The sequence below is a fragment of the Camelus bactrianus genome, chromosome 18 (assembly GCF_048773025.1).
Source record: "Camelus bactrianus isolate YW-2024 breed Bactrian camel chromosome 18, ASM4877302v1, whole genome shotgun sequence".
NCBI classification, from domain to species: domain Eukaryota; kingdom Metazoa; phylum Chordata; class Mammalia; order Artiodactyla; family Camelidae; genus Camelus; species Camelus bactrianus.
This window is the reverse complement of record NC_133556.1, coordinates 34,564,723-34,592,025: the sequence shown is the minus strand read 5'-3', so window position 1 is coordinate 34,592,025 and position 27,303 is coordinate 34,564,723. Positions and strand designations below refer to the sequence as shown.

General features: G+C 40.3%; 1 protein-coding gene across 2 annotated transcripts in view; it reads left to right on the top strand.

The window, feature by feature from the left end:
• Nucleotides 1-26,953, top strand: part of ZC3H7A (zinc finger CCCH-type containing 7A) — a 32,270-nt gene extending 5,317 nt beyond the window's left edge. The window contains exons 2-24 of one of the 2 annotated variants that reach the window (XM_045521725.2): nucleotides 1,214-1,305; nucleotides 4,652-4,753; nucleotides 5,870-5,909; nucleotides 7,573-7,770; nucleotides 8,722-8,880; nucleotides 9,120-9,200; nucleotides 9,294-9,332; nucleotides 9,978-10,011; nucleotides 10,492-10,775; nucleotides 12,165-12,369; nucleotides 13,452-13,516; nucleotides 14,081-14,267; nucleotides 15,021-15,182; nucleotides 15,784-15,980; nucleotides 16,259-16,359; nucleotides 16,789-16,970; nucleotides 17,367-17,443; nucleotides 18,238-18,371; nucleotides 18,783-18,888; nucleotides 21,465-21,573; nucleotides 23,296-23,429; nucleotides 25,048-25,211; nucleotides 26,040-26,953. In XM_045521725.2, coding sequence (XP_045377681.1) covers nucleotides 4,686-4,753; nucleotides 5,870-5,909; nucleotides 7,573-7,770; nucleotides 8,722-8,880; nucleotides 9,120-9,200; nucleotides 9,294-9,332; nucleotides 9,978-10,011; nucleotides 10,492-10,775; nucleotides 12,165-12,369; nucleotides 13,452-13,516; nucleotides 14,081-14,267; nucleotides 15,021-15,182; nucleotides 15,784-15,980; nucleotides 16,259-16,359; nucleotides 16,789-16,970; nucleotides 17,367-17,443; nucleotides 18,238-18,371; nucleotides 18,783-18,888; nucleotides 21,465-21,573; nucleotides 23,296-23,429; nucleotides 25,048-25,211; nucleotides 26,040-26,229 — 2,916 coding nt within the window. In that variant the 5' untranslated portion in view covers nucleotides 1,214-1,305; nucleotides 4,652-4,685 and the 3' untranslated portion in view covers nucleotides 26,230-26,953. The remainder of the gene's footprint in view (nucleotides 1-1,213; nucleotides 1,306-4,651; nucleotides 4,754-5,869; nucleotides 5,910-7,572; nucleotides 7,771-8,721; nucleotides 8,881-9,119; nucleotides 9,201-9,293; nucleotides 9,333-9,977; nucleotides 10,012-10,491; nucleotides 10,776-12,164; nucleotides 12,370-13,451; nucleotides 13,517-14,080; nucleotides 14,268-15,020; nucleotides 15,183-15,783; nucleotides 15,981-16,258; nucleotides 16,360-16,788; nucleotides 16,971-17,366; nucleotides 17,444-18,237; nucleotides 18,372-18,782; nucleotides 18,889-21,464; nucleotides 21,574-23,295; nucleotides 23,430-25,047; nucleotides 25,212-26,039) is intronic. The other variant, XM_074346811.1, reaches the window with a different exon arrangement.
• The last annotated feature ends 350 nt before the right edge of the window (nucleotides 26,954-27,303 follow it).

Below are 27,303 nucleotides of genomic sequence, written 5' to 3'. Positions count from 1 at the left end.
TCAGTAGGAATAGATGGTCTTTTTGTAAATGGTGTTTGGGCAACTGGTAGCTATTTGGGAGGGAAATATATATATATCCCTACATCGCTCCTTACAGTAAACTGGTGGATCCAGTTTTTAAAAAATTCTTTAATGAAATAATGAGAATACTAGAAGAAAACGTGGAGAATTATTTTGTGATCGCAGAGTGGTGCAGGCATTTTTGAGTATGTCAAAATCCAGAAGCCATAAAAGAAAGTATTGATAAATTCAGCTACTTAAAAATAAAACTTTTGCCACCAAAATGTACCATAACCAGTGTCATAAGATTGATATCAAATTGGGGAAAATAATAATAACATCCCAAAGGACTGCTTTCTTCAACATGTAAAGAGCTTCCATAGAAGCTCAGCCTGGAAGGAAAATGGGCAAAGGAGATGAGGAAACAGTTCACAGAAAGGGAAGTACAGACAGCTCTCAAATCTGAAGTGATGCCCAGCCTCACCAGTGATAGAAAAATTAAAATAAACAAAACCCCAAACACAGTTGTCACACTGTTTGTCACTTCCCTAGTTGACAGCGATGGAAACATTTGACGGGTTTCCTGGTGGTGGGTAGCATCGTTTGGTAAAACTTGGCAGCATCTGGCAAAATTAAGAAATGCATTCTGCTGTAGACCTGAGACTGCTCTAAAAAATTGTCTATTTAAAGAAAAGAAAAGAAAAATACATATACCTTTCATCCTATGGAAATTCTTTGAAGCTAGGCATTTATGAAATGTCCTGTGCACCTGGTGAACTTTAAAGATTAGAAGCAACCGAAATGCCCATCACTAGGGGCCTGGTGACGTGACGGTGCAGACGTGTCATGGAACACCGTGCACAGCTGTCAGAGGCAGAGCAGCTTGATAGGTGCTGATCCAGACTGACCTTCGAGACTAGGTACCATTTGAGAAAAGCAAGGAGCAGAACATGTTAGGATGCCCGGTTTCTATAAAACTAACATAGGCACAAGATACTTTTTACTTTTTATTTAGATAATTAGCAACCCACAGGATATTGCAAAAGTAATATATAGAATCCCGTGAACCCTTCATCTGCTCCCAGCAAAGGTGCCGTTTACATAACTGTAGTGCAATATCAGCGCCAGGAAATTGACATTTATATTATACTAGACTACAGTCCTTACTCAGTTTTACATTCACTTGTGCGTGTGTGTGTTTGTGTCTTTGCAGTTTTATCCCATGCATAGATTCATGTAACCATCACTACAATCAAGATGCAGCATTGCTCATAGAATATCTTTGTCAGGACTCAGGACAGATTGGTAACAATGGTTGATAGATTGCCCTCAGAAGGGCAAATGGGTGGCTGAGTGACAGGGATGGGAAGGAGACATTCCTTTTCATGGTCATAATATTAAAAGCCTACTTTTTGAAGAGTGTGCGATGTCTGTGAGACATCCAAGTGAAACTTCCCAGTAGAGCGTATGGAGGGAGCTCCGCCAGGGAGGGACATGGGGAGTTGTCGGGGCCCTGGATGTGGGTATTTAACATCTGGGTGGTGCAGGAGGTCCCTGGGGGGAGAGGGTGGCCCGGGGAGAAAACAGGGTCTGATGAAGCCCCAGGGCTTTCATGTTTGGAAGTCAGCTGGACGCGAAGCCCCCAAATCAAGGAGGGAGTGAACTCCTGCTGAGTTTGAGTAAGAAAAGCGGCTGTCGGACTAACTTCATCAAATTCTTCCTCACTTTAAAATTGAGGCCAGGTTTTGACTGGGTCCAAAAATAAGATGGTGTATAAAGCATTGATCTTTTTCTTTCTTTCAAAAAGAGATGTAAGGAAAGGCTTATTTCATGGGTAATACTAATCTGTAGTGAAAAAAAAAACGGAACAGTGATTGCCTGGGGTCAGGGTGGGGCAAGGATTGACTGGAGAAAAGACATGGGGGAGCTTTCTGGAGTGACTGTAGTGGTGTATTTCAAGTCAGGGGTCTGGGTTACATGAGTGTATCATTTGTCAAAAATCACTATCAAATGCGTGCATTTTACTTTAAAAAGCTGTTAACAAATGTTGAATTCCAGATAATTATATGTATGCTGAAGTGTTTAGTGAATTACAATTAATGTCTGCAACTCGCTTTGCAGTTTACCAAAATTAGGTTGATGGATGGACAAAAAGATGGACAGATGGGTAAAGACGGGCAGATGTGATAAATAGAGCAAAATTTTAATTGTAGAATGTAGATGCTGTTCATTGTAAAAAAATTTTTTTTTGTAATAAAATTTAGGGGGGAAAACTACAGAATATGAAATGCTCTGTTGTATTGTATTTAAATATTACCTGAAGTTATGTTCCCAAATCTTTAAATGAGTGAAGGAGGCATGGTATTTCTTGCATGCTGTTAAGAATCTGCATTCTTAATCACTTACTTGAGTTGTCAGCTCTTTGCCACCTGCCCTTTGTCCTTAAGAGGCCAAGGTTCAAGGTTTTGTAGCACTTTCTGGAGAAATAGCTCTAAGGCTCTTAACTTGGTGGATTATTATTACCCAGAAGTCCTCCTGAGCCAACAGATTTACTTTGAGTGAACCTCAAACTAATTCCCCACCCAGCCAGACAGAGGTTGGGAGAGGTCTGCCATTCACTGAAGGACGGCGGAATGCTTCTTGCTGTCAGCTTTTCTTTTGTCCCTGACCTCCCTGGACGCCCAAGTGCCTTTGAGCTCTAAGGTTCTGACTCTGCCCTAAGTAAAATAGAGAAAAGGCTTGGTGGTCCCTTAAGTCAGCTTTCTAAGGAAGGGTCTAGAAGCTACATAGACTTCTTTTAATACTTTCTTTTCCCAGAGGTAATTTATTTATAAGGTTAAAAAAAAAAGTTTGAAAGGTTTGCAGTGGAAAGACACTGTCCCACCCCTCTCCCGGCCCTGGGTTTCTCCCACTGCTATAACTTGCTATGATTCCATTTCGAGCTATTTCATGTGTACATTAGCAAATAAGAACATATAGCCTCCTTCTTAAATAACAAAACAGGGTCCTATTGTAGACACTGTACTTAACCCTTTTTTTCCCCAGCCCCATTTATTCAACCATTTCATTTTTGACAGGCATTGAGTTAATTTAGTATCTCTTTCTCTTAGAAATAGTGCCTCCTTAAAGAACTTTGTACATATATGTATGACTTTACTTTTTTTTTTTTAATATGATGGAAATGGTAAGATGTGTCCAAGTGAAGAGCAGGACAAGCCCGTATCCCTCCCCCTCATCCAGCTGGGGCAGTTTTCCGTACTTTTGCTGTTCTTGTTTCATGTTCACCCACTTATCGCCTTTTAAGCTCAACTATCTTAAAAACAAACTTTAGGAATAATGCCATTTTATATCAGTGTCATGGCCTTTTTTAACTTTTTATTTTGGAAAATTTCAGGCATAGAATTTTAAAGCAAATCCCAGATACCATATCCTTTCACATATAAATACTCTGGTAAAGTAACCAACTTTTAGATACAAGATAAAAATATTTAGAGCTTGAAAGTATTCAAAAGACAACAAGAATTAGCACCAGTTCTCAGCCTCTGGGGCATTCCAACCTCCATCCCTACTCTACACTCTGGAAACGGTAGTCTTAAAAGTAAAACTTGCCTACAAACAGTAAACAATAATGAAACTAAAACACTTCAGCTGTGTACTTGAAACATGGCTGCCATTTCCGTGTCTGTCACATGGGTCTTTTTAGGATTAGCTCTCAGTAGTTCTCATCCAGGGGTGTCCTTTTAGGATTAGCTCTCAGTAGTTCTCATCCAGGGGTGATTGTGTGGACCCCCCAACCCTGCCCCACCCCCACCAGGGGACATTGGAGACGCTTGAGTTTGCTGCAGCCTAGAGGAGGTCGTGCTCCTGGCACCTAGTGGGCAGAGGTCAGGATGCTGCTGACATCCCACAGGGTGCAGGGCAGCCCTGTGCAACAGAGTTATTCAACCCAAACTGTGATGGTTGAGAAACCCTCGCCTAGGACATTGGGAGCCGTTTTATCCCTGTGCTTCAGCTTTCTGGGAACTGCTTAACGAACGTTGATTAGTCGGGATAAATACCAACGGTGTTGACATTTGCCAATGTTACCCCTGAAGGTAAACCCTTACCTTCCGGAGAATTCCAATTAAAGTAACTTCATTTAGATCCTTGTTCCACCAGTTGCGTCAACAAGGACTATTTCAAAAGCTTGTGTAACAAAATATGTATAAGGTTTAGACTCTGCTCGCAAGGAAGTCAAAGTCCCTCGGAGGCAAGCGGATGTGAAACTTTTTCACTTCTGGAGAGCCTCCAGAACCAAAACAAGGCCGGCGCTGTTCTCATGCTTGTATACATGTGTGTACAGACAGGCGGGAAACAAAATCTGCAGTTGAAGAAGGGAAGACAAGAGGAGGAGAGAGATGATTTTTTCCTGCGTGTTGTTTGGGAGGGGCCTACAAAATCTGCAAGGCTGTTCTGCCTTAAGGAGTGTGAAAACCCTCTGTGTTGGGGATCACAGACCTGACTCAGATGGTGTCCTGGGCGTTGAGGACCTTAGTCCCCTAGGCAGAGATGGGTGTGTCCACTAAAGGTGTGACAAGACCTAGGTTATGGGTGTTTTAACTGGGGCCTGGGAACCCTGCACCTTATATAATTTTTGCTTGTTTCTTTCCAGATTTCTCATTTAGAGAGTGGATGTGTGGGATAACATGTCCAGTGTGTCCGAGGAGAGAAGAAAAAGGCAGCAGAACATTAAGGAAGGACTACAGTTTATACAGTAAGGGCTCAGTTCATGCCTTGTGTTCTCATCACACAGTCATTCCTTATGTGTGCCTCTGCATTTTGCAGAGAAAGAAACCTTTATTTGTGTTTCATAAATCCTGTTAATTTGGGTTTGAAATTAGATGATTTCGTTCCAGTGGTATTTTTTGCTCTTGGACATGGATTTCTTTGTGTTCTGAAGTGGATCTTGCTGTCACTGATTTTGAGGGCTAAAGCCCATTAGTGTCCCCAAGAAACGTTAGACTAAGGGAGCTGAGGAATTTGAACCTAATCTGTTAGGAACAGTTCTGACGAGTGAAAATGAACATCTGTCAGCACTCAAGGCTTTTGTGATCACACTGTTCTGTTAAGAAGCTCGGTCTCTAACTGGCCTTCTTTTTTTGTTTGGTTTTGGTTTTGTTTGTTTTTCGGGGGGGTGTCATTGGGTTTATTTATTTATTATTATTATTTTTACTTAACTGAAGGTACTGGGGATTGAACCCAGGGCCTCCTGCATGCTGAGTATGCATCCTAACCACTGAGCTATGCCCTCCCCCACTAACTGGCCTTCTTAAAGCACGTCAGTGACAGGACCACAGCTCGGGTGTCTGTGGCCAGGTGGAAGGGCCTCTTTGCCCCTCCCGGAAGGAGGCATCCTTCTCCACTGTTCTGCAGTAAATTGGATCGAACAGTGCCAGTGCTTCTGTACTATTTTTAAAATTTTTTGGCATTTGAAGAATTAGAGCTTTTGTTAGTAGAAGTCCATTTAAAAGGAAAATGTTATTCTTACCCAAGAAAATATGAAGGAATAGTTTCAGATTTTTTTTTCATGACTACAGTTATATGTGAATAGAGGTCCTAAAGGAGAAGTAGGTCTTTGAAATGTGCTTCGAACCATTGGTGAGCTAATAGAGCCTCAGTCTGAAGATGCCTTCTGTACTGGGGAAGAACAAAGATGGAAAACTAACACTACCTGAGTTCAAGACTTCCTGTTAAACTGCAGTGGTCATGACAGTGTGGACCTGGTGAACAAATACATCAGTGGAACAGAATAGAGAGCTCAGGTGACTTTTGAATGAACAAAGCCTGATAAGAGCCTAATCATTAAAATTAATTTGTTTCTTCTTCTCAGGTCACCGCTGTCGTATCCAGGAACACAGGAACAATATGCGGTAAGGTCTCTGAGAAGGTCTGCTGGAAAGCTCTGCAAATAGCCTGTGAACTGTAGTATGTAGCCAGGTTGGCAAACCCAAATGCAGCCCACTGTCTGTTTTTGTAAATAAAGTTTTATTGGAACACAGCCACGCCCATTTGTTGATGTATTATCTATGGCTGTTTTCACGGTGTGGTAGTTGAGACAGACCAGATGACCCATGAAGCCTAAAATACTTACTACCTGAGGGCTTACAGAAAAAATTTGCTGACCCATAAAATAGTTTTTTCCAGCAACTTGGACAGTTGTCTTGTATTTTCTTTCCTCTATTTGTATAGTTTTTAATTAATTTATTTTGAGCCCCTTGACAATTACTTTTAGCCTTTCATTTCATTGAAAATAGTGGGACAGAATATGTTGAGAAGGAGAGGGCAGAGTATCTTCTGTTTTTATTTTGAAGTTGTAACAGTAGTAGAGGGGTGACTGGACAATAAGAGGGGCGAGCTAGAGGTAAATCTGGTTAGTCAGAAACAGAGAAAGCCCAGTTGACTGGGTCTTGGACTAAAGGCCCTCATCTCTGCAGACTTAGCTCGCCCGTAGCCTTGTGTCTCTGAGGGTTTTGATGCTTCTGAATGTCACGTCTTTCTTTCTGCCTCCCTCCCTCCCTCCGTCTCCATTCATTCAGTCTCTCTCTTCCTTTCTTCCTTCCTCTTTTCCAAACAGATGTAGAACCATAAAGTATTAGAGCTAGAAGTCACCTGGAACATTGCTTTCATTTTACAGATGTGCAGTCGGGGTCCAGAGAGGTTAAGTGGCACGTCTGAAGTCACCTCAGTTGTTATAAGTTGATCTTGACAGTTTTCTTCATTACTTTCATCAGCTGAGATGTCAATTCGTAAAATGAGACAAGAGCTGAATATTTATCTGATCCTTTGATAGGAAAGGACTTTTAAAATATTAAAGCAATGATAGAAATCAAGGGAACTTGAGAACCTTTGTCCCGACCAAAAGAATGTGTATACTTACGCGATAAGAAAAAGGTTTAACATCTCTTCCCCCTAAATCAGTAAATGACCTAAGCAAACATTTACCAAAGAAGAAATGCTCTGTGAAAATGTGGGGAAGTTCAGCCTCACTGGTAATCAGATACACAAAAAAGGATACCACAAACAACAAGGTCCTACTGTATGGCACAGGGAACTGTATTCAGTAACTTGTGGTAGATTTTATGTGTGCACACGTTGGTGGGGGTGCTCTGGAGCAAGCTGCTAGAAGCATTCATTGTTACTGCCTTTTTGGAATATGTTAGAAATATTAGTCAAAATCCTTAAAATGCTCATTCTCTTTGACCGAGAGTTTCCACTTGTAGGAATTTATCCTGGGCACAGAGTTGGAGATGTGACAAATATTGACAAAGTGCTTTTGCAGCATTTTTCTTAATGAGATGTTGAATTTTCTCTTGGAAAAAGGAAGCAAAATGAAACCCTAGCTGAGTAGCAGTGACTCTGCTGGATTTAAGAATTTCTCACAACAGTGCTTGTTGCTCTGTCAAATTATTTCCTCTGTAGTTTTAGGTACAAAACTTAAAATTTGCTTACACTCTGACTTGTTCCTTAAAAGGTTTCAAGAATGGTAACTTTTTTTCTTTTCTTTTTTCTTTCTTTCTTTTTTTTTTTTTTAAGGTATATTTACGTGCACTTGTGAGAAATCTTTTTAATGAAGGAAATGATGTTTATCGAGAACATGATTGGAACAACTCTGTAAGCCAGTACTCAGAAGCTTTGAGTATAGCTGATTATGCGAAGTCTGAAGAAATTTTAATCCCTAAAGAAATCATTGAAAAACTATATATAAATCGTATTGCTTGCTATTCTAATATGGTGAGTTGTGATTTTTAGAGCAATGTTCCTAGAGAGAAAAAAGATTTTCAAAAAACATAATACATTCATAAAAGTCAATTTTCTAATTTCAGTTTTTAAGAAAGATGTATCAACTGCTTTTAGAGTGGCCTGAAGCTTTGAAAAATCAGCTTAGAAAACATGCTTAGGGATTTTAAAAATAATTTCTTAGTTACTGGTCCTTGGAGATTCCCATTTGAGTGTGGCTTTTAGGGTTATGTCTACTTATTAAAAAATCAGTCTAGGAAGATACGGGAGTTCAGAGATCAGGGTACCCATCAAGGATCTCTGCTTCTTAGACAAGATTCAGTTAGTCCTCTTCGGAGCTTTTTTAGCACAAAGCAGTAGTTACCTTCCAAAGAATTAACGCAAGTTTTTCACAAGTCTGAACTTAAAAAAGCAGTATTTTGATATGCTTATAATTTTCACTATAGACATTCAGTAAACTTTAACCATGAATTTAAGAATAAAGTATCCACGTTGTCACCTGCTTCTTTGGTCATGAGCGTTCATTAATGATTTGTTTTGTTTTCTATAAGATATTCCTCATCAACTAGCTATTTAAGTGTTACATTTCCATTTAGCGTTTTAATGAGCTCCAAAAAGGGGTAAGTACAATGGAGAGGAAGATAGCACAGGAGAGGGACATCTGGGGACATCAGCCATACCTAGAATATTTTATTTCTTGAAGATTTGGGGCCTTTATGGCCAAAGGTTAACATTTGTCTGATTTGGGTGGTGAGTTCACAGAGATCTATTCTTTCTACTTTTGTGGATTTGAAATTTCATAATGAAAATAATTTTAAAGAGAAAATTAATACCATCGACTTTCAATTTAAAAAGAGGGTCTGAATTTGTTTGCATTTACAGGAAGACATCATTGCAAGACATGATTTTGTTTGATTGCTAACTCTTTTTGGTCTTACATACCAGGGTTTCCATGATAAAGTTTTGGGAGACTGTGATACAGTCCTCAGTTTAAATGCCAGTAACTGCAAAGCTCTGTATCGGAAATCTAAGGCCCTAAGTGATTTAGGAAGATACAAGGAGGCTTATGACGCTGTAGCAAAGTGCTCCTTAGCAGTGCCTCAGGTATGGAATTTACGTTTTAGTTTATTTGCTTAGATCATAACCATTTACATTGCTTCTGTGTGGAGAAATGGAATTTAAGCAGTCACATTTTCCAGCCAGCCATCCACCTGCTTCAGGTAGGAATAGCTGCCCATAAAGCAAGTGTCTTAGCAGAACATAAGTTATAACAGTTGTGCCTGTTTGTCTTTATGGTTAGTAAATACAGCCCCCCATTAATCATATATTCTCACTTTTTTCAGGATGAACATGTAATAAAACTAACTCAAGAACTAGCTCAAAAATTGGGATTTAAAATAAGAAAAGCATATGTTAGAGCCGAGGTAAGCTGGAGTTCTCTCCATAAGGTATTTTCATTTTGTTTTGTAACTTGGAGTCAGTTCTGGTTTTAAATTAGCATCTTAATTTTCTTTCAGCTCTCACTGAAATCAGTTCCTGGGGATGGGGCTACCAAGGTAAGGTTATTACTTCTGTAAGAATTGTAATGTTAAAAAAAAAAGAAGAAGAAGAAGAAAAGATAGAAGCATTAGCAGTTCTGCTTTTAATATTTTTGGTTTGTGTCTATTTTTGAGACCTCTTTATTCCTTAAACACATAAGTGGCCAGAGCTTCCTGTCCTATAAAAAAAAAAAACAAAGAACTCAAGTAGTATCTTTTTACTCTTAATCAGCATTTCCTGAAGTCCAAAGGAGCATTTTACAGGATATTAATAGATGTTAGGTTTTATTAGAAAAAGTGGGTCAGGGCCAAATACTAATTTTAGGACACAATTAACAAGTTGTTGTTTTTTAAAGGTAAGTCTTCTTGGAGCTGTTAAGATGCTGCTGTGAGTTGGGGAGGGAGTGGTGGCTGGACTAGTCCCTCTGGAACTGGAAGGCTCCTGAATATCCTTTGAGAAATACTGGGCCACAAGAAATAAATACCAGTAGGCCAGCACTGTTTAACCCCACATGCTACAAAAGCTTACAAATTTTGTGGATCTTCACTGGAAGGAGGTCAAATATGAGAACCTGCATTGCTCTCTTAGTGTGAGCTTTATAGCTTGCTTTATAGTTCAGAATCCTGAAAATATTATGATCTATTATTTGGTTTAATTTCTAGGCTTTGAATTGTTCTGTGGAAGATATCGAGCCAGGTATGTGTTCTCACACACGTCATCTTAATCTGAGAAGTGCCAGCTTCAGACATTATATATGTTACAGTGTTGTCAAATAAGGTTGCTATGTAGTTATCAGTATTAAAGCAAGAATAGTTTCAAAAACCACCTGTGTGCCTCTGGATGTGCTGGTGAGTGATGATAATACCAGATGTCAGTGAGCAATCATTCGATGCCCCCTATGGCCTCAGCACTGTCTAGGAGTGCCACCCAAATGGGGCCCAGGCATTTTGAGAAAGAAGGAAAGGTTTTCACGAGTGAATATATCTATTTCTGGGTAAAATAATTTCTTTTTAGAGTTTTGCTCTTCTACTTGAATTACTTTTACTGTTGTGTCTGTGTTTATAATTGCTTTCATGTTTTTACCTAGCTCTTCATTTTCTCTGTTATTAGCTATATAACCCTAGTATTATGTAAATACCCTGAAAATAAGTGAGTGCATGTCCGTCCATGTTACAGATTTATTAACTCCAAGGCAAGAAGCAGTTCCTGTTGTTTCTATACCTGCATCCAGTTTTTCTCAGCAAGTTGGAAGTGAGCTGGCCTCAGTTCCTATTATGCCCTTAACTTCTATTTTGCCACTGCATGTGGAAGAGAGTTCTCTGCCATCGACAGTGTTGGCAAATGGAGGAAAGATCCCCTTCACTATGCCGGAAGCTTTTTTGGATGATGGAGATATGGTACTTGGAGATGAAATAGATGACCTCCTAGATTCTGCACCTGAAACTAATGAAACAGTTATGGTAAATTTCAATGTGACTCTTTTCTTCTACAGGCGGGCTTAATTTTTTTTTTTTTAATTGTAGTATAACTTGCTATTTTCAGTATTGCCTACAGACTAAACTTTCGGTTTCTTGGAAATCATTTTTGTCCTTTTCCAGTGTTAACTGGCTAATTTGGTCATTTTTTAAATAAAAAAAGAAACATGCTAGGAATCACATATTATGGAAAAGGAAAATTTAACTTTCTGACAAAGAACAGGCATTTGATATTTAAGGAAAAATAAGTTTATAGATTAAGGACTTTTCATTCCTTAAGGATAATTCTCCTGTAAACATATACACTGAAGCAAGTGTCAGCAAACTTTGGTCCACAGGCCTGATGTGGCCTGCTGCCTGTTTCGTATGACCCGCAGACCAAGACTGGTTTTAGATTTTTATGTGGTTGAAAGAAGAAAATAAAGGATAATATTTTATGGCATGTGAAAGCGTCTCATGACGCTGCAGTGAGAGTGGAGTGGTTGCGACAGAGACCATGTAACCCACAAAGCCTGCAATATTTCACATCCAGCCCTTTATAGGAAAGTCCACTGACCTCTGCCATAAAGTATATTAAAATAGAGGCAGCAGCAGTGGGAGGAGGATAATGAGGGAGAACTTCAGAGCTGGTTTCCAGGGCAGATGACATCAGTGACGTCCCCGAGGAGATGGCAGAGGGAAGGAGATGTGAAAAGCAGACAGGCTGGGGGCTGGTTCCTACCACTGTGATCTTAAGCAAGTAACTTCACCGCTCAGCCCCTCGGTTTCCTCATCTGTACAATGGCGGTCACAGTAGGGAGTATCTCAGGGAGTAATGAGAATTAACTAGGTGGTATATGATTTATCATAGTATGAGGCACATGGAAGCTCTCAATAAATCATTGCTTTGCAGGGGAAGGGGAAAGTAGTGTTCTGTTTGTTCTTGTGAGGTTGTACATTCACGTCTCCAGAAAGATGGTCCCAGCTTTTCCAGGCTGCCCCAGCCCCCTTCTCTGGAGCACCCCTCCTTCTGTTCCACACTCCAACCCCCCCCAGTCCTCACAATTTCTCTTTGATGAAGCCAGTTCTCATGAGCTTTATTGTTGGGTAAGGGTAGGGAATCGTAAGGACGTTTTGAAAATGAAACATAAATGTCACATTTGGATTACAACAATATTAGACATCACACCTCGATCCTTTTTCAAAAAGTAGACTTGAAGAGAAACAAGTTCGGTAGCTTGGATTCCGCCACTGAGTCTTGATTTTGGTTTCAACTTTGTTACGCGGCAAAATCACCCAATGGAATAATTTGTTTTTATATGCTGATGTTAAAAGCAGTTCAGCAGCTTGGAACTGAGTTTCATGGATTTTAATTAGGTCTTGTTTCCTCCCCAGCCATCAGCTTTAGTCAGAGGTCCCCTCCCAACGGCCAATGTCACCCCAAGCACCCCCTTCTCAGCGTCTCTTTTGGGCACCTTGCCCATTGGTGCGAGGTACGCTCCTGCACCCTCCTTCTCGGAGCTGTATCCACCGCTGACTTCGTCCTTAGAAGATTTCTGTTCTTCTCTAAATTCATTTTCAATGAGTGAATCCAAACGAGGTAAGAATGGAGCCACTTATGTAAACAATGAACAGTTAATTTTCTTAAATAGACAATTTGATGTGACAGTTGTTTAACTATAGGTTGTTGGTACTTGAATTATTTTCATTGTAGCTGAAAATATATTGTAGCTGTAAAAACTAAACCTTCCATTTTAAATTCACCTGGACTTAATTGTGCCATTGTGGAGATCAAGAAGCAACGGTGTGAGAACAGGAATGTTTGTGGCACTGGGTTTGTTAAGCTGGGTGTCTGTTGTTTATTCGCAGGGTAGGGGGAAGTGACTTTTAACATTTTTTTCTTAGCAAGGTTACCCTATCTTAAAGGGTCTTAAAGACAGGTTATCCTTTTAAGTTCTGAATGAGGCAAATACTTAAAGACTAATTTAAGACCAGTGTTTAGAATGATAATAATTAGATCCATCTATTTTAGGCTTAATCCACTGAGTTCAGAAAACTGCCTAGTGCCTTCATTTTACAAAGGATTGCTGAGTTTTTGGCTTGACTCCTGTTTTTGTAATCCTAGGCTTAATACATACTTTAACAATAAAAATCTTCATCTTTTTTTGAGGCATTGGTACAGTTAAAGGGACAAAAATAAAAATAATTGGTTTAAAGATTGACAGCTTGAAGAGACTAAAATTTGTGAGAGACAGAGGAGAGAAAGAAAATGATTGAGTGGTAGACTAAGAAAAAGAAAGTAATTGAACCTTACTAATTTTGTTAATGTTATGGTGAGTTCCTGCTTCATATTTTCAAAAGGAGAAGCTCTTTTCCCCATTTTGAATGTGAATTATTTTCTTAGTCTTTCTAACAGTCCCACTTGGTAGGCCCCTTCTTAGCTTATATTTCTGAAAATTGCTTTTTATTTTAATTTGTTTGTCTAAGGGTGATTTGTGCCCTTGGTTTCTGGAGGAAAGGAAAGACTCTGGAGCCCTCTTTGAGTGTCGATAATGAACAAGAAAGCTTCTAGGAGCTGGGATGGGAACATAACGTGGGAAGCCATAGTCAGCTGCTAAGCCCTGCTGTTCTTGTTACGTGATTAGAATGAAAAGGTCTGTTGAAGTTTTTTTATTATTTTAGATCTGTCCACCTCAACTTCTAGAGAGGGAACAACGCTTAACAACAGTAATTCTTCCCTTTTACTTGTAAGTGCCACTTCCTCTTTTGTAAATTCATCGCTTAAATTGAAAATAGGTCTTTTACTTAAGTAACTGAGTTATTTGAATGAACGTGACCATCTCCCTGAAATTCTGTGTGTGCTGTGGGAAAGAGTGTTAAAATAAGACTCTTGCAGAACATCCAGTAATAAATGCTCTGTGTTTAAGGCTGGATCTGTCATAGCAAATTAATCACGATCGCAGGCAGTGTAAGAGGCTTTAGCATAGCACGAACAGCTAGGAAATAACAAGATCAGGGCATGGAAAACGTGTTGGCTGATGAGGCAGAACAATTACCCATCACTTGTAACAACTCATGGAGCATCCAAAAAATTGGGGGAGGGACCTAGAGACTCAAAGAGGAAAATGTAGAAGGAAATGGTTTTTAAATAGAAATGTAGTGAGGACAGAATAGTGCCAACTTCATTCTGTGCAGAATGTCTTATTTTTCAGATGAATTTGTTTCCTGCTTTAGTGATAGTGCAATATTTGTTGGCTGTCTTTTGTTTTTTTGGTTTTTTTTTGTTTTTTGTTTCCTTATTCTTCTTGCAGATGAATGGACCAGGCAGTTTGTTTGCTTCTGAGAGTTTCCTGGGAATTTCAAGTCACCCTAGGAATGACTTTGGAAACTTTTTTGGAAGTGCAGTAACTAAACCGCCTTCTTCAGTGACCCCAAGGCACCCCCTTGAAGGAACCCATGAACTGAGACAAGCTTGCCAGATCTGTTTTGTAAAATCAGGTCAGGACCAAACAAGGGAGCAGTCAGTATTAAACTAGTCAATAATCTGAGAGTTCCTAGGAATGTGTGGGGAACACTAGCTGCTGTGACTCTTCAGTCTCCATTTGAATTCTTTCTAAAGAAGCAGCAGTCATTGGTTAGGGGCCTTTGAAGTCTAATAGGATCAGTCTCTGCTCTTATTTGGTATAATTTTATGTATAGAATCAGATGGAATAGAATACTTACCTGATTTTGAAAGCTTATTGAAATTTTCATGAGATGCTTTATATTTTAAGTATATGTTTTAAGTATATGGATCATTTTCAAGAACTAGAAAAAAGCACTGTAAAACTGGTATATGAGATAATTTTATGAAAATTAAAGTAGTTTTCATTACATTGTTTTCATATCTTTACCCCTAAATCAAGTGATATGAACACAATTTATTCTAAACTGGACCCAAATTTATTTTCTTCCTTAGTTGTTTATGTAACTATGTTCTTTACCTTTAGAAACCATCAGAATTCTAATAGTTAAATAAGGGTTATGTTTTGGGAGGAGTGGTGTTGAATGAACTTTGTGTTGTCTGGCAAACAGCATGAAAGGCAAAAATGCCTTCAGTAACTTGCTTACATTTGGGGGATATGAAAATGGGATTTTAAATGGGAATTTAATAATCATTATCCATCTGCTCACATCTGCTTATAAACGTGCCTGTAAAATGAAATGGTTCTTTTTGTGCATATGAGCAATCCTGTTTTACATCTTTTTCAGGCCCTAAGTTAATGGATTTCACTTACCATGCTAATATAGATCATAAATGTAAGAAAGATATTTTAATTGGTAGGATAAAGAATGTTGAAGATAAATCATGGAAAAAAATACGTCCAAGACCAACAAAAACAGATTATGAAGGACCTTATTATATATGTAAAGGTATGTGCTATAATTACTTAATTGGTGTACATTACAGAAGTAAGAAATGATTTGCTACACTTGTTATAATGGTTCCAGTATTATTGTTACTAGAAATATTTAGATAGTTGACAGTAAGTTCCTTGGATCGAGACATTAGTATTTTTTATATTATTTCTACCTTTGTTTTTAACTTCCTGTCTAGTGAATGTTTTATAGTTCTTTATGGAACTGGGAACTTGGCTAGGTTTTAAACAGAAAACTGTCTCAAACTTTAGGTTCTCTGACTTAGTCGAAACAGAATCAGAACACTGAGGCTTTGGAAATGTTGCTCTTTTAAGTTGTTTTTGAGAAAACTTAGTAATTTCATTTTTGTCAGACCACTTCATCTGAAGGAGTTTTGAATGGCTGAAGTAAAAATAATTTAGACTCGTGGTGCTGGGTTCTTTTTTTTTAAAACAGTAATACCTCCCCTGCATAGTGATACACGTATCATTGTTTGAAGCTATCCATGAATTGTTATAAAAATTCAGACGGTGCCCTAAGCATGTTTAATATTCATTGACTTTGAAAAATAAACAATGGCACACATTTTAAATGTCTTTTAATTCCGTCTTTCTAGATGTTGCTGCTGAGGAGGAATGCAGGTATTCAGGCCACTGCACATTTGCTTATTGCCAAGAAGAGATTGACGTCTGGACGCTGGAGCGAAAGGGGGCGTTCAGTAGGGAGGCTTTCTTCGGTGGCAATGGAAAGATCAACCTTACCGTATTCAAACTTCTCCAAGAGCATCTTGGAGAATTTATATTCCTTTGTGAGGTACTTTCTCCAAACTTTATTTTCGGCTGTAAAATGGGTGGTAGTTCCTGACCTGCAGGTCCAGAAGTATAAAGTACCTTAGCACGGGTCCAGCCATATGATAAAGCATTCGCTCAGCAACTCTAGCTACTGCCGTTATCCCTAAGAATGATGTTGAGACTTCATACCGAGTGTTAATTGGTATAAGCATGTAATGTATAAGTATGCACATACTAAGTATGGTACCAAAGATGCATTTTGTATTACGTTTTTATGATAATTCTTCTTCTCTGTTTCAGAAATGTTTTGATCATAAGCCTAGAATGATAAGTAAAAGAAACAAAGATAATTCTACTTCTTGTTCTCATCCGGTTACAAAGCATGAGTTTGAAGACAATAAGTATGTTGGTTGTTTCTGACTTTTATAGTGACAACATAGATTCTGTTTTTAGCTCCAAATAAAAACGGAGTTTTATCTCCTCAGGCATTCCCCCCTCTCCTTTTGTTTTTGTTTTGAAAGATGATGACTGTTTTTAAATGGCTAATAGGTTTTGCTGGGAATTAAAAAATGAATTATTTAATTGATATTCAATACAGAAAAGGAACATTGATTTATAGCCTCTCATGACATGGATTTAGGTATTTTATAGCTTACTATATAATTATCCTCTCCCTTCCCCAGTTAATCCAACAGTTGCATATAGTTTGTTTTTTCTGATAAAAATTTAAAATGTATTTTCAGTCTAGAACTTTACATTTTATATGTGTATATACATTTTTTAAAGCTACAGCAGAACAATTGTAAAATGTCACTCCATTTTCCTCTTAGGTGCCTTGTTCACATCTTGCGAGAGACAACAGTAAAATATTCCAAAATACGTTCTTTTCATGGTCAGTGTCAGCTTGATTTATGCCGACATGAGGTTCGATATGGCTGTTTAAGGGAAGATGAGTGCTTCTATGCACATAGTCTTGTAGAATTGAAAGTCTGGATATTGCAAAATGAAACAGGTAGGTTTGTGCATGGTTGAGAAATGTCTTCTCAGGAGCAGTCAGGGTTTGTTGAAATGGTATTGGAGACCCTTCACCATCAACCTGGTGTGGTAACGTTGACTGTAGCCTGAGCTTTCAACTGTATAGCTACCTCATTTTTAGAGCGTGGTCTCGTGTAAGTAATCGCTGATGCCAGTTCATATGTGCAATATGGATTTGTGAGGAAGAAAGAGTCCTCAGAAGGCTCCAAGAGCTCCATTTGTAAATAGTCCATTTTGAGGAAGAGTAATGGGATATTCACCCTTGATGACAGATTATGCCAATTGGGGATAATTAAAGCGTTGAGTCTGACTGTGTCTAGGTTGGTGACTGTTACTGTGCAGAGAATCTAAGAGAGGCTCCTGCATTTCCCAGGTATCTCGCATGATGCTATTGCCCAAGAATCTAAACGATACTGGCAGAATTTGGAAGCAAAGGTACCTGGAGCTCAGGTATTTTCCCTCGTGTGCTTTCTGCATTTGGTACCCTTTCTGGAGTGGCCTAGTTGACAGTTGTTGGCAGAAGCAGATTATGCTTACATACAATCCAGTTACTTTCATAATGTTTGTTGAGTTGAAGAATTCTTAATGTGAAAAAAAACTCTGAATTTTGATCATCATCAAAAAAAAAAAAGTTTAGATATCCTATAATACCTGCCAAGAGTGCAGGATATAGTTTTCTTTCTTTTTTTTTCTTTCTTTTCTTTCTTATTTTTTTTAATGGAATTATTGGGGATTGAACCCAGGGTCTCATGCATGCCAAGTACACACTCTACCACTGAGCCATTTCCTTCCCTCTAGATGCAGTTTTCTTATTCAGCTTGATTGGCAAAGCAGTTGTGGTTGTGCCCTATGGGGATTCTTGGAGTAAGGGAGGTGGATTGTGTTTGCAGTTTTGCTTACCAGCTGGCCAGACTGCTTTAGCCATCTGTCCCCCACCAACTTCTCACACACACACACACACACACACACACACACACACACACAAATCATAGTCATTAACTCCAAATCTGACTTCCATAGATTAAGATTTGACATCTGTAATCTGCTTTTATCATATTCTCTTGCATTTGGGTGGAAAATTGGAGAGCTCGTCATCAAATCATATATATAATGGTCACATCATCAAACTAAATAAGAACAGAAATTGTATGCTATTATGGAAAAAAATGCATGGCAATTGAGTAATTGTGCTCTCAGAAACCTGGTTTTCTGTTAAGTTAAAACTAATCTTTTCGTTGTTTAAGGTACTTGGCAATCAAATAATGCCTGGATCTCTTAATATGAAGATAAAATTTGTATGTGCTCAGTGTCTGAGAAATGGTCAAGTCATTGAACCAGACAAAAACAGAAAATATTGTAGTGCAAAAGCAAGGCATTCGTAAGTAGAGTGTGTGTGGAAATCGTGCCTATTTCATAATGATCTGTTTCATGGATATAAAATCATATAAGAAAAAAAGATTAAGATTTTGAAGAGAGCAGAGGAAAGTAGACAGTTTCGGATTAATTGCAAAGCAGAAGGGAAGAGATTTTTAGGATTTAGTAGCTAAGAATTCAACAAAATTAAATAGTTTTTTTCCCCTGTATTTTATCATTTCTTTGTTTAGGATTCCTAGGGAATGTTTGTTTATAAATATCAACAGGAAATGAAATGACAGAATCAGAAGGCATTTCTTTTAGAAGGGTTGAGGAAAAGCATCTCTGGTCCTTTGGGTACAAACTTCGTACCTGCCCCTTTATATTATGCCTTTGCCAGTGTGTTTTTGTTTTTTCTGAACTCCATTTTTCTTAGGTGGACCAAAGATCGTCGTGCGATGAGAGTGATGTCTATTGAACGTAAGAAGTGGATGAACATCCGTCCTCTCCCCACAAAGAAACAAATGCCTTTACAGTTTGATGTACATACGTAATTTTTAAGCCACTTTTTTTTTTATTAGGCATTTCAAATCATTAGAAAGTAGTAGTAATTCAGTTGGAAACTAGAGCCTTTTAAATAATGCTCATCGTAATAATGACATTTAAGTGGTCCTTTCGTTTTCCTTCCCCTTTTGTATGTGTGGTTCTGTGTCAGTTTTTAGACTGATTGGAATTGTATGAGTTACTTAGAAAAAGTAGGCAGACAATGGACTTGAGAAAAGTTATGGTCCTAACTCAGCTTATTTTTCAGATGAATTACTCTGGGAGCAAATGGGAGAGAATTTCATTTAAATTTGATTCAGCTTTGATATCAATTCCAGGGCCTTCTGTATTATTATAGATGCTGTTGATGAGTTGTTTTCATTGTGCCTGTTTCTCTCACTGAAGCAATGGACGCTCCCTAAAGCAACTTTGTAGGGTTTTCTTAAGGTAGAGCCCTAAGGAGAAATGTTCCATGTTAGAGGGGCATGTTCCTCAGAAGCCTTTAGAGTGAAAGGGCAGTATTCACTCACAAGGAGCACGTTTCATCTCGGTCCCTCTGGTGCCTTACGAGGTCATAGACGATTGTGGAGAAGCTTTCCTCTTCACAAGAGAGGGGGTCTGGAGGGATTTCAATGTGTGAGTTCACAGACGGGACACCTGGAGCACTGGCAGGTGGGAAGCCTTCTGCCCCAGCAGAGGAAATGTGGGGAGAACCTTTTGCCAAGAGAAGCAGTGCAGTTGGATTGCTGAGTCCCCCTGTAAATGAGGCTCCGCTCTGGATTGCTGGAAGGAGTTGAGGAAGAGGCGGGTTCATTTCCCATCACCCGGGGTACCTTGCATTTTTTAAAAACTTATGCAGGTGTAGGTTACAAGGCCAGGCTTTGAAGGAGATGGTATGTTTGCGTTTATCCAGTTGTTCCAGACTCACAGATTTGAATGATTTAATCAATGGCTTATGTAGAAGGGGAGGAAGGTTTATTGGAACCACTGATATCTTGTGCTTTAAAAGATAGTGGAGACTACGGGTGTGTGTTCCTCCAAACTTTGCTAAAACAAAGACGACCGAGAAAATTCCAGCTCATGAGGCAGCTGCCTAGGACTACCGATGGTTCTCTAATCTCAGACGTGCTGTTACAGGAGCTTGTTTCCTTTTTTTTTTTTTTTTTTTTGTCCTCTTCCTACCGTAGTAGGTATTGCTAAGGGATTCTTTTTCTAAAAGAAGAAATAATACTGTGCACGCACGCGTGTGTGTGTGTGTGTGTGTGTGTGTGTGTGTGTTTGTGTTTAGACAGTCTGATGAAGTGGAAAGAGGTTGGGCTTCAGTGTCTGCCCAAGTGGCCCTAGTCAAGTTACTCAACCTCAGTTTGCTCACCTGTTAGTGGGAATGATTGTGCCCTCGGGAAGATACATGAGATGGCGTTGTGTAAAAATCCAGCACAGTGCAGCCTTCTCCCTTATCTTCTCCTCTTCCTGCTCCTTATCATTGGGCTTTGAAAGATGATGATAATTGTTTCCCAAGTAATACCTAAGTACTTATTGGGCTTTGACTGGGGAAAGAATATTATAATAAAGTCCATCACAGGAATGTTTTATTGACTACTGACTTCACGGAGAAAATTGTACGGGTGAGGTCACTGACATTGGTCCAAGGGAAGAAAGAAGCAGTGCTAACAGGTTGACTGCTTTTTGATTTTTAGCAAAAAAACAATGCTAAGCATCTACTATCATGTAAACTAATATATAGGGCCAGCTCCTGTTGAAACACGAATAAACTGATAAGCTAACAGTGATTGTACTCAGATTTATGCTCTATGATGACAGGTACTTTGATGATATTTAAGAAAGCGCTCTCAGTGATGTCGGTTTTCTTAGTTCTTGATAGTCATGGGTCTTAGGGAAGTCTGTGATCTGCTGATGGCTATCACTTTATTTTCTACCAGTATCACTGTATTTACTTTGTAAAATAAAAATGCAAATAACCAGAAGAGGTATTATTTGAACGCTGTATAACTGGATGTCCTGGTTAGTGGAATAATTGTCTTTAGACAGTGCATGGCTAGTGAATGATGGCCGAGTTTAGCTGCCAGTATTGGTTATAAATGAACTAAATGTCTGAGGCTTTTTCTGACACTGTTTGGTACCTTTGGAGTAGTCTGCAGTGTCTTTACTGCTTCCCAAGTGTTGCTAAGGAGGCATCCTGGGTGTCAGGAACGGGAGAGAAGGGCTGTCCGACTGAGGGGGCCAGAGGCTTGCAATGTGGAGATAAAATGTTCTGCTGTGTTAAAACCAGATATGCTGAGTGAGTTTGTCGACATTTTCTTGTAAGAAAATGTTCCATATTCCAGTTTCATACTTAACTTTCTTTTGAAAATTTTTGAGACAGAAGGATTAATAGTACTATCATGTCATGTATTTTGGGCTTATAGTCAATTTGAATAGAATCAAATTAATCTAATTAAAAATTATATTGCTCAGCATTAGATGGATAATAATGCTTATTTTGCTTATATGTAAAAATTAGGCAGTTTTAATAAGTGGACTCTGTCTTAGAGCATATTCATATTTTTTTATACAGCTGTGCAATCATATTGCCTCTGGGAAAAAATGTCAGTATGTTGGAAACTGTTCCTTTGCTCATAGTCCCGAGGAACGAGAAGTGTGGACTTACATGAAGGAGAATGGGAGTAAGTTGATAATTAACTGTGGCCTTGACATCTGGGAAGTCTAGCTCACCTGAAAGTTTCTTTCCTCTGTAAATATGCCAACTTACCTTGAACACAGAAAGCCGTCTGCATTCCAGACAGTTATACCATTTTATCAGTGGAGCAGAATCTGACCTCCAGCTATGTTGGCTTAGGTCATATTTGGATATGAATACATAGGTCATCATCCTCTGATGTAATCGATGTGTTTCTGAGTAACAATCTGGGGAAGTTCAGTCCTCCCACAGCCGCTTAAATCAGATCATCTGCTCCTGTTGTGAATAGTCACCCCTGAATTAATCAGGTTGGGATTGGAGGCTTATTCAGGGAACCCTTACTGGTAGAACAGGCCCATATTCAAAGGCCCAAGGGGAGAATGTTTATCTTGGTCAAGCTTCAGGTTGATTGTGAGAGCCTTTGAGAGGAGCCTCAGATGACCTTTCACTTTTGACCAGAGAAGGTTTTACTATAAGGATCATTGTTCTTCAGTTCTAAGTAAACAGATGGAAGTTTACCAACTGCTTAAGAGCTGTGATCCCTGGGTTACAAGAACCAGTTTGATTTAAGCATGTCACCTGTCATAGTTCAACCATGTAAAAATTCAGTGACTTGTGTGTGCAGGACTCCCTCACACGGTCTTCCTTGGCACACACAGCTAGGCCTCACTGAAGATGTCCTTGCATTCAGGGCTCTTGCGATGACTCCCGCTGTCACTGGTCTGAAGGAAGAAGAATTTTCTAGTTTACCTCTAATCTTAGCCTGATAGCATATTGTAAGAAATACTCGGGCAGGCAGTAAGCCAAGTTTTGACCAGATCCTCGTTACCAGATTTTTTTTTTTTTAACACAGTGGCTCCCAAGTAGGGATAAATTTTGCCACACATACCCCTCTCCCTTTGAGGACGTTTGGCAGAGTCTGGACATTTTTACTGTCATGTCTCGTGGGGCTTTGCTGCCAGCATCTAGTGGGTAGAATCGGGGATGTTCTTAAACATCCTACAGCGCACAAGGTGGCCTCCAACAGCAAAGAATTACCTGGCCCAGGACGTTGGCAGTGCTGAGGTTGAGAAACCTTGGTTTTATCACTTGACTATAATGCCGGGTACACTTCTTACAATAGAAAGCAGCTTGCAGCCACTGCCCAGAACCTGGTCATGGCTCTGTTATAAATTGTAGCATCAGTCCTCTGGGGCTGTGACTTGACTAATAGACTCCCATCAGGGTCAGAGTCTCGGTCCAGTAGTAGTATGTTTCTCATCTTTCTCGGTAAACGGTGGGGTATGTATCAGCTCCAGGTCCCCCAAGCCACGTAGGTAGCCTGTGTGGTCACGGCAGTGATAACGAGTGTTACACACGGGGCATCACGAAGCCACGCCGAGGCTCTCCCTTGTAGCAATGCCCTTAAAATGGTTTCTAAACTTTAAACACCCACCCAAAGTGTCTTGCAAATGCAGGGAAGAGTTAAATCAATCTTGAAAACTAGTATTTGTAGTCTCACAGTCCTGAATTTGGTTCTTATCCCTGAGAATTTCCCCACTGCTTGGATGGGGACCAACTTTCTGTGTCCAGCGCGATCAATCTCCGTTCAGCCCTCTTGATTTTCTTCTGAAAATTTCACCGACTGATACAAAAAGAGTGCATGTTCTTGTGTGTATTTAATGGTGTATTTGAGTATTTGCCGCTGAAAGGAATTCATTTTCTTTAGTACAAGATATGGAGCAGTTTTATGAACTCTGGCTAAAGAGCCAGAAAAGTGAAAAAAGTGGTGACGTAGCCAGTCAGTCAAACAAAGAAAACGGAAAACAGATTCACATGCCGACAGATTACGCGGAAGTCACGGTAAGTGCCTTCGGTTGGCTCGCCTCCCCTGTGCTTCCAAGCCCTTCTTTTCTTTCCCAGCCTCTCCTAAACTGGGCTCCCTCCTCCGCTATCTTCATCTTCTCTCTGCGTGGGCTCCCTGCTGTTAGTATAAGGTTCGCCATCCTAAAAACTCCTTTCCCGGATGCTTTTTCTGACTCTGGAGCCAGAAAATTGTGAGTCTGAGTCCTGCTTGCTGTCTGTACTAGCTAGCCTGTGACCCTGAGCAGGTTACTGATGGTCTCCAAGGGGGTGGTTGTGATGGGGCCTCAAAGTGTGATGTGTGGTGCGCCTGCGTGCTTATCCCAGGGCGGGGCCAGGGAAGGTGCTGGGGACGTGTGGGCTGCCACTCCCCACCCAGTCGCGTCCTCATTCCTTCCTCACCCTCGTGCAGTCTGGCCTCGGCCTCTGGGTCCTATGGAGACATTAAATTACCCATGTTTTGGCTTTGTTTTAAATTTTTCAAAAACATAAAGGGGATAACAATGACTGTCTTAAGCCCTCCATCACAAATGAACTGATGTTAACAGTTTGTTGTATTTGCTTCTGTAAAATAAATAAAATGTCGCAGATAAAGTTGGAACCCCAGTTGTCCCCCTTCCCAGAGGGACCAGAGCCAGTGTGTGTTTTTCCAGGCCTTGTTTACAGATCTTTGACTATTTATTCCTAATCTGTAGTTCTGCCTGGTATGTTTTTTTTAAACTGATAGGCATCTGTGTTATTCTGCTGGTGTTTCTTGTTTTGTTTTTTGGCCCCTTTCCATATTGAGTCTGACAGATCCGGGTCACATCCATGACCTGGCCTTGCCCCGTGTCTCTGCCCACCATACGCCCTGTGAACTCTGCCCTCTCTGCCAAGGCTCAGTGCTGGTTCCCTCACCACCATTTCTTAAGTGCCACCTGGGTTTCCAGAGCAGGGTCACCCCAACTTGCTGGGTCATGAGATGTACCTGTCTCTGTGAACCTGTTCTTATCCAGTGTTGCAGATCATTCTTACCCAGGGCGTTTGGGAAATACCACTCAAACACTGCAAGCTTGCATCTGTGACAACACCAAGTTCCTTCTGTGTGGCTCTGTGCCCCAGGGGTGGCATCCTTCCAGCATGTGGACTCCCTTGACACCTGGCACAAGCCTTGACCCATAGTAGGTGCTCAGTTCACGTGCACGAACGGAGTTGCTTCCTTCCACAGTGGGCAAACCCAGGGCTTTCACACCTCTCTGCTTTTCCTCGTGGTATTAAGCCTGCCCAGAGTCCCCCTTTGAACCTGGCCCCTTATCCTGCCGACAGACATCCTTGTGTGCACACCAGCTCCTTGCCAGAGACTGCCTGGACACCCAGCCCTGACAATCCCTCTGCTCTCCGCTTCCTGTGTGCTCACCTCCCACTGTTGGGACCCTCTTGGTCCTGCTTCTGACTGAGTTTCATGTTGCCCAGCTTCCCACGCCCTCCTACCCCCACACTGGATGGGCTCCCCAAAAAGAGAGTCATGGTCTTAGTTGGAGTCATGTCTAGTCATCCTGGTGTCCTGCACACGTGTGACCTGCCACGGTTCACCCAGACGGCACCCACTGACGGGACGTGTGTCTTCCGTGCACCTTAGGTGGACTTTCACTGCTGGATGTGTGGGAAGAACTGTAACAGTGAGAAGCAGTGGCAAGGCCACATCTCCTCAGAGAAGCACAAAGAAAAGGTTTTCCACACCGAAGACGACCAGTACTGCTGGCAGCACCGCTTTCCAACAGGGTATTTTAGTATTTGTGATAGGTACGTAGGTCTCTTCCACTCCGCACATGAAAACTGCTGATCTTGCATGAATTTTCACAGTCATCATGTCAGGAGACAGGATATCTGGGTGGTAAAAGTCTTCTAGTCCTGGATGCTTGGGTTTGGGCTCAAAGTTCTAGGTGCTCCTTGAATGTTTCCTTACTCTTCTGTGTTACGTGAAAAGATTCACTAGTCTGCCTGTCCTGGCACGAGACGTCTTAAGATAACCTAGTAGAGAAGTAAGTTCATTCAGGTTTTCCCAGTCTCCGAGCTGAGCAGTGATTCTCTGACCCTTCACCACAGCCTTTTCTGTAGTACATGTTCATCAGTTTTTAAACAGCCTTTGAATTATATTTCAAGCGTAAACCTGGAACTTTTTCAGGTCAAAGGAAAATATGAGTATCACTTCTTTCAGTTTACTTAGGGACTTCTTCATCAAAAAGTGAGGTAATTTTGAATTACCCCTCATTTTGTTGTTGCTGTTTGTTATTTGATTTCCAAATTTAGATCCACGTGATATGTAGAACTGTGGAAGACATTTTTTACTGCCTGCCACTCCTGACTTCTTTCCACTGCATTAGGAAGGGGTCTAGTCTTCCCTCTCCCTCCTTGTGCAGTCAGTGTTTTTCACTAAATACTACATTTAGATGGTTTCAGGTAGTAATTTCTCTATTGCAGATGTCAAGGCTATAAAATAGCCATTTTTTCTAGGCTTGAGATCTTGAGCCAAAAGTTTTGTGCAGATCATAAAGGTGGCCAGGAGCACATCTTAAGGTCTGTAGAAACAACTCGTGGATGCTCGCTCACCACGCTGACTTGTCCCGACAGGTATATGCATGGCACCTGCACGGAAGGAAGCAGCTGTAAATTTGCACATGGCAATGCTGAGCTCCACGAGTGGGAAGAGAGAAGAGATGCCCTAAAGATGAAGCTCAACAAAGCCCGGAAGGATCACTTAATTGCCCCCAATGATAATGACTTTGGAAAATATAGTTTTTTGTTTAAAGATTTAAACTAATATGCTGACTTGTATGTATGTTACCTAATCAGAGCATTGACCAGAAAAATTGAAAGTGTTCTAAGGCACGTAGCAGAGGAGCTGCAGATTTTCTGCTTGTATTGGCGTCTATCGTCCCTCCTGAGCAGCAACCACAGTAGGTAGGAAAACGGGCTGTTTGACAGGTCTGGCCAGGCTCTCGTGGCACCGCTGGCATCAAATGGCTAAGTGACCGCTGCCGGTTGTCATCTGTTGAACAGACTTTTGGATGAATTGTGTTGGGGAAGAGGATAAAGTTATGTCTGGGACGACTCCCTGAGTTGGTCCCTCAGATAAGAACCATGATGGTGAGAGAGAAACACTGTACTAGGATCAGAACACCTGATGGATGAAATTCTCCACACGTTTTAAGCGGAACGAATTTGTCTAATATAAAGTTTGCTACTTCTCTGTATGTAGGTTGCTAAAAAGGATTTTCTTAACTCAAGATTTTAAGCCAAATAACCATTTAACACTAGTATATGTTAAATGGGGTATTTTTCTGTATTTGTATGTTTCACTATAATAAGGGAACTGAGGATAATGTGCATTGAGACTATTTTGAAAAATAATCAGTTGACTCAAATTTTATTTCTTGGTCTTTTGCTGTTTAAATGATGATTTTGAAAGATTAAACTTGTACTGTTGGTATCGTGTAGTGTATGGACCAATATTGCCTGTAATAAAGATTTTATATATAGACGTCTTTCATTTTTTTGGTGTAATCCTTTCCCCACAAAGAATTTTTGAAATGAGGTACTAAACTTTAACCTTTTATTTAAGCAATTCGTGACAAAAGGTAAGTTAGAGGGACATGGTGGCAACTTTCACTCTGTCCCGTTCTCCTCCTGGTTCGGGTTGCTCAAAGGTTCTCTTATTGATCGACATGCCAACTCCTCTGGGGGCCCTTCTGTGTTTCACTCAGATGAATGACCACAGGGAGACCCACGGTCAGCTAAGACGCGGGCTGTGGGATTCCACGGAGACAATTATCTAGCACAACGCCCTCTAGAGGGCCGTTTTGGTTGTTGAAAGACCAGTGAAGGCATGGTCAGG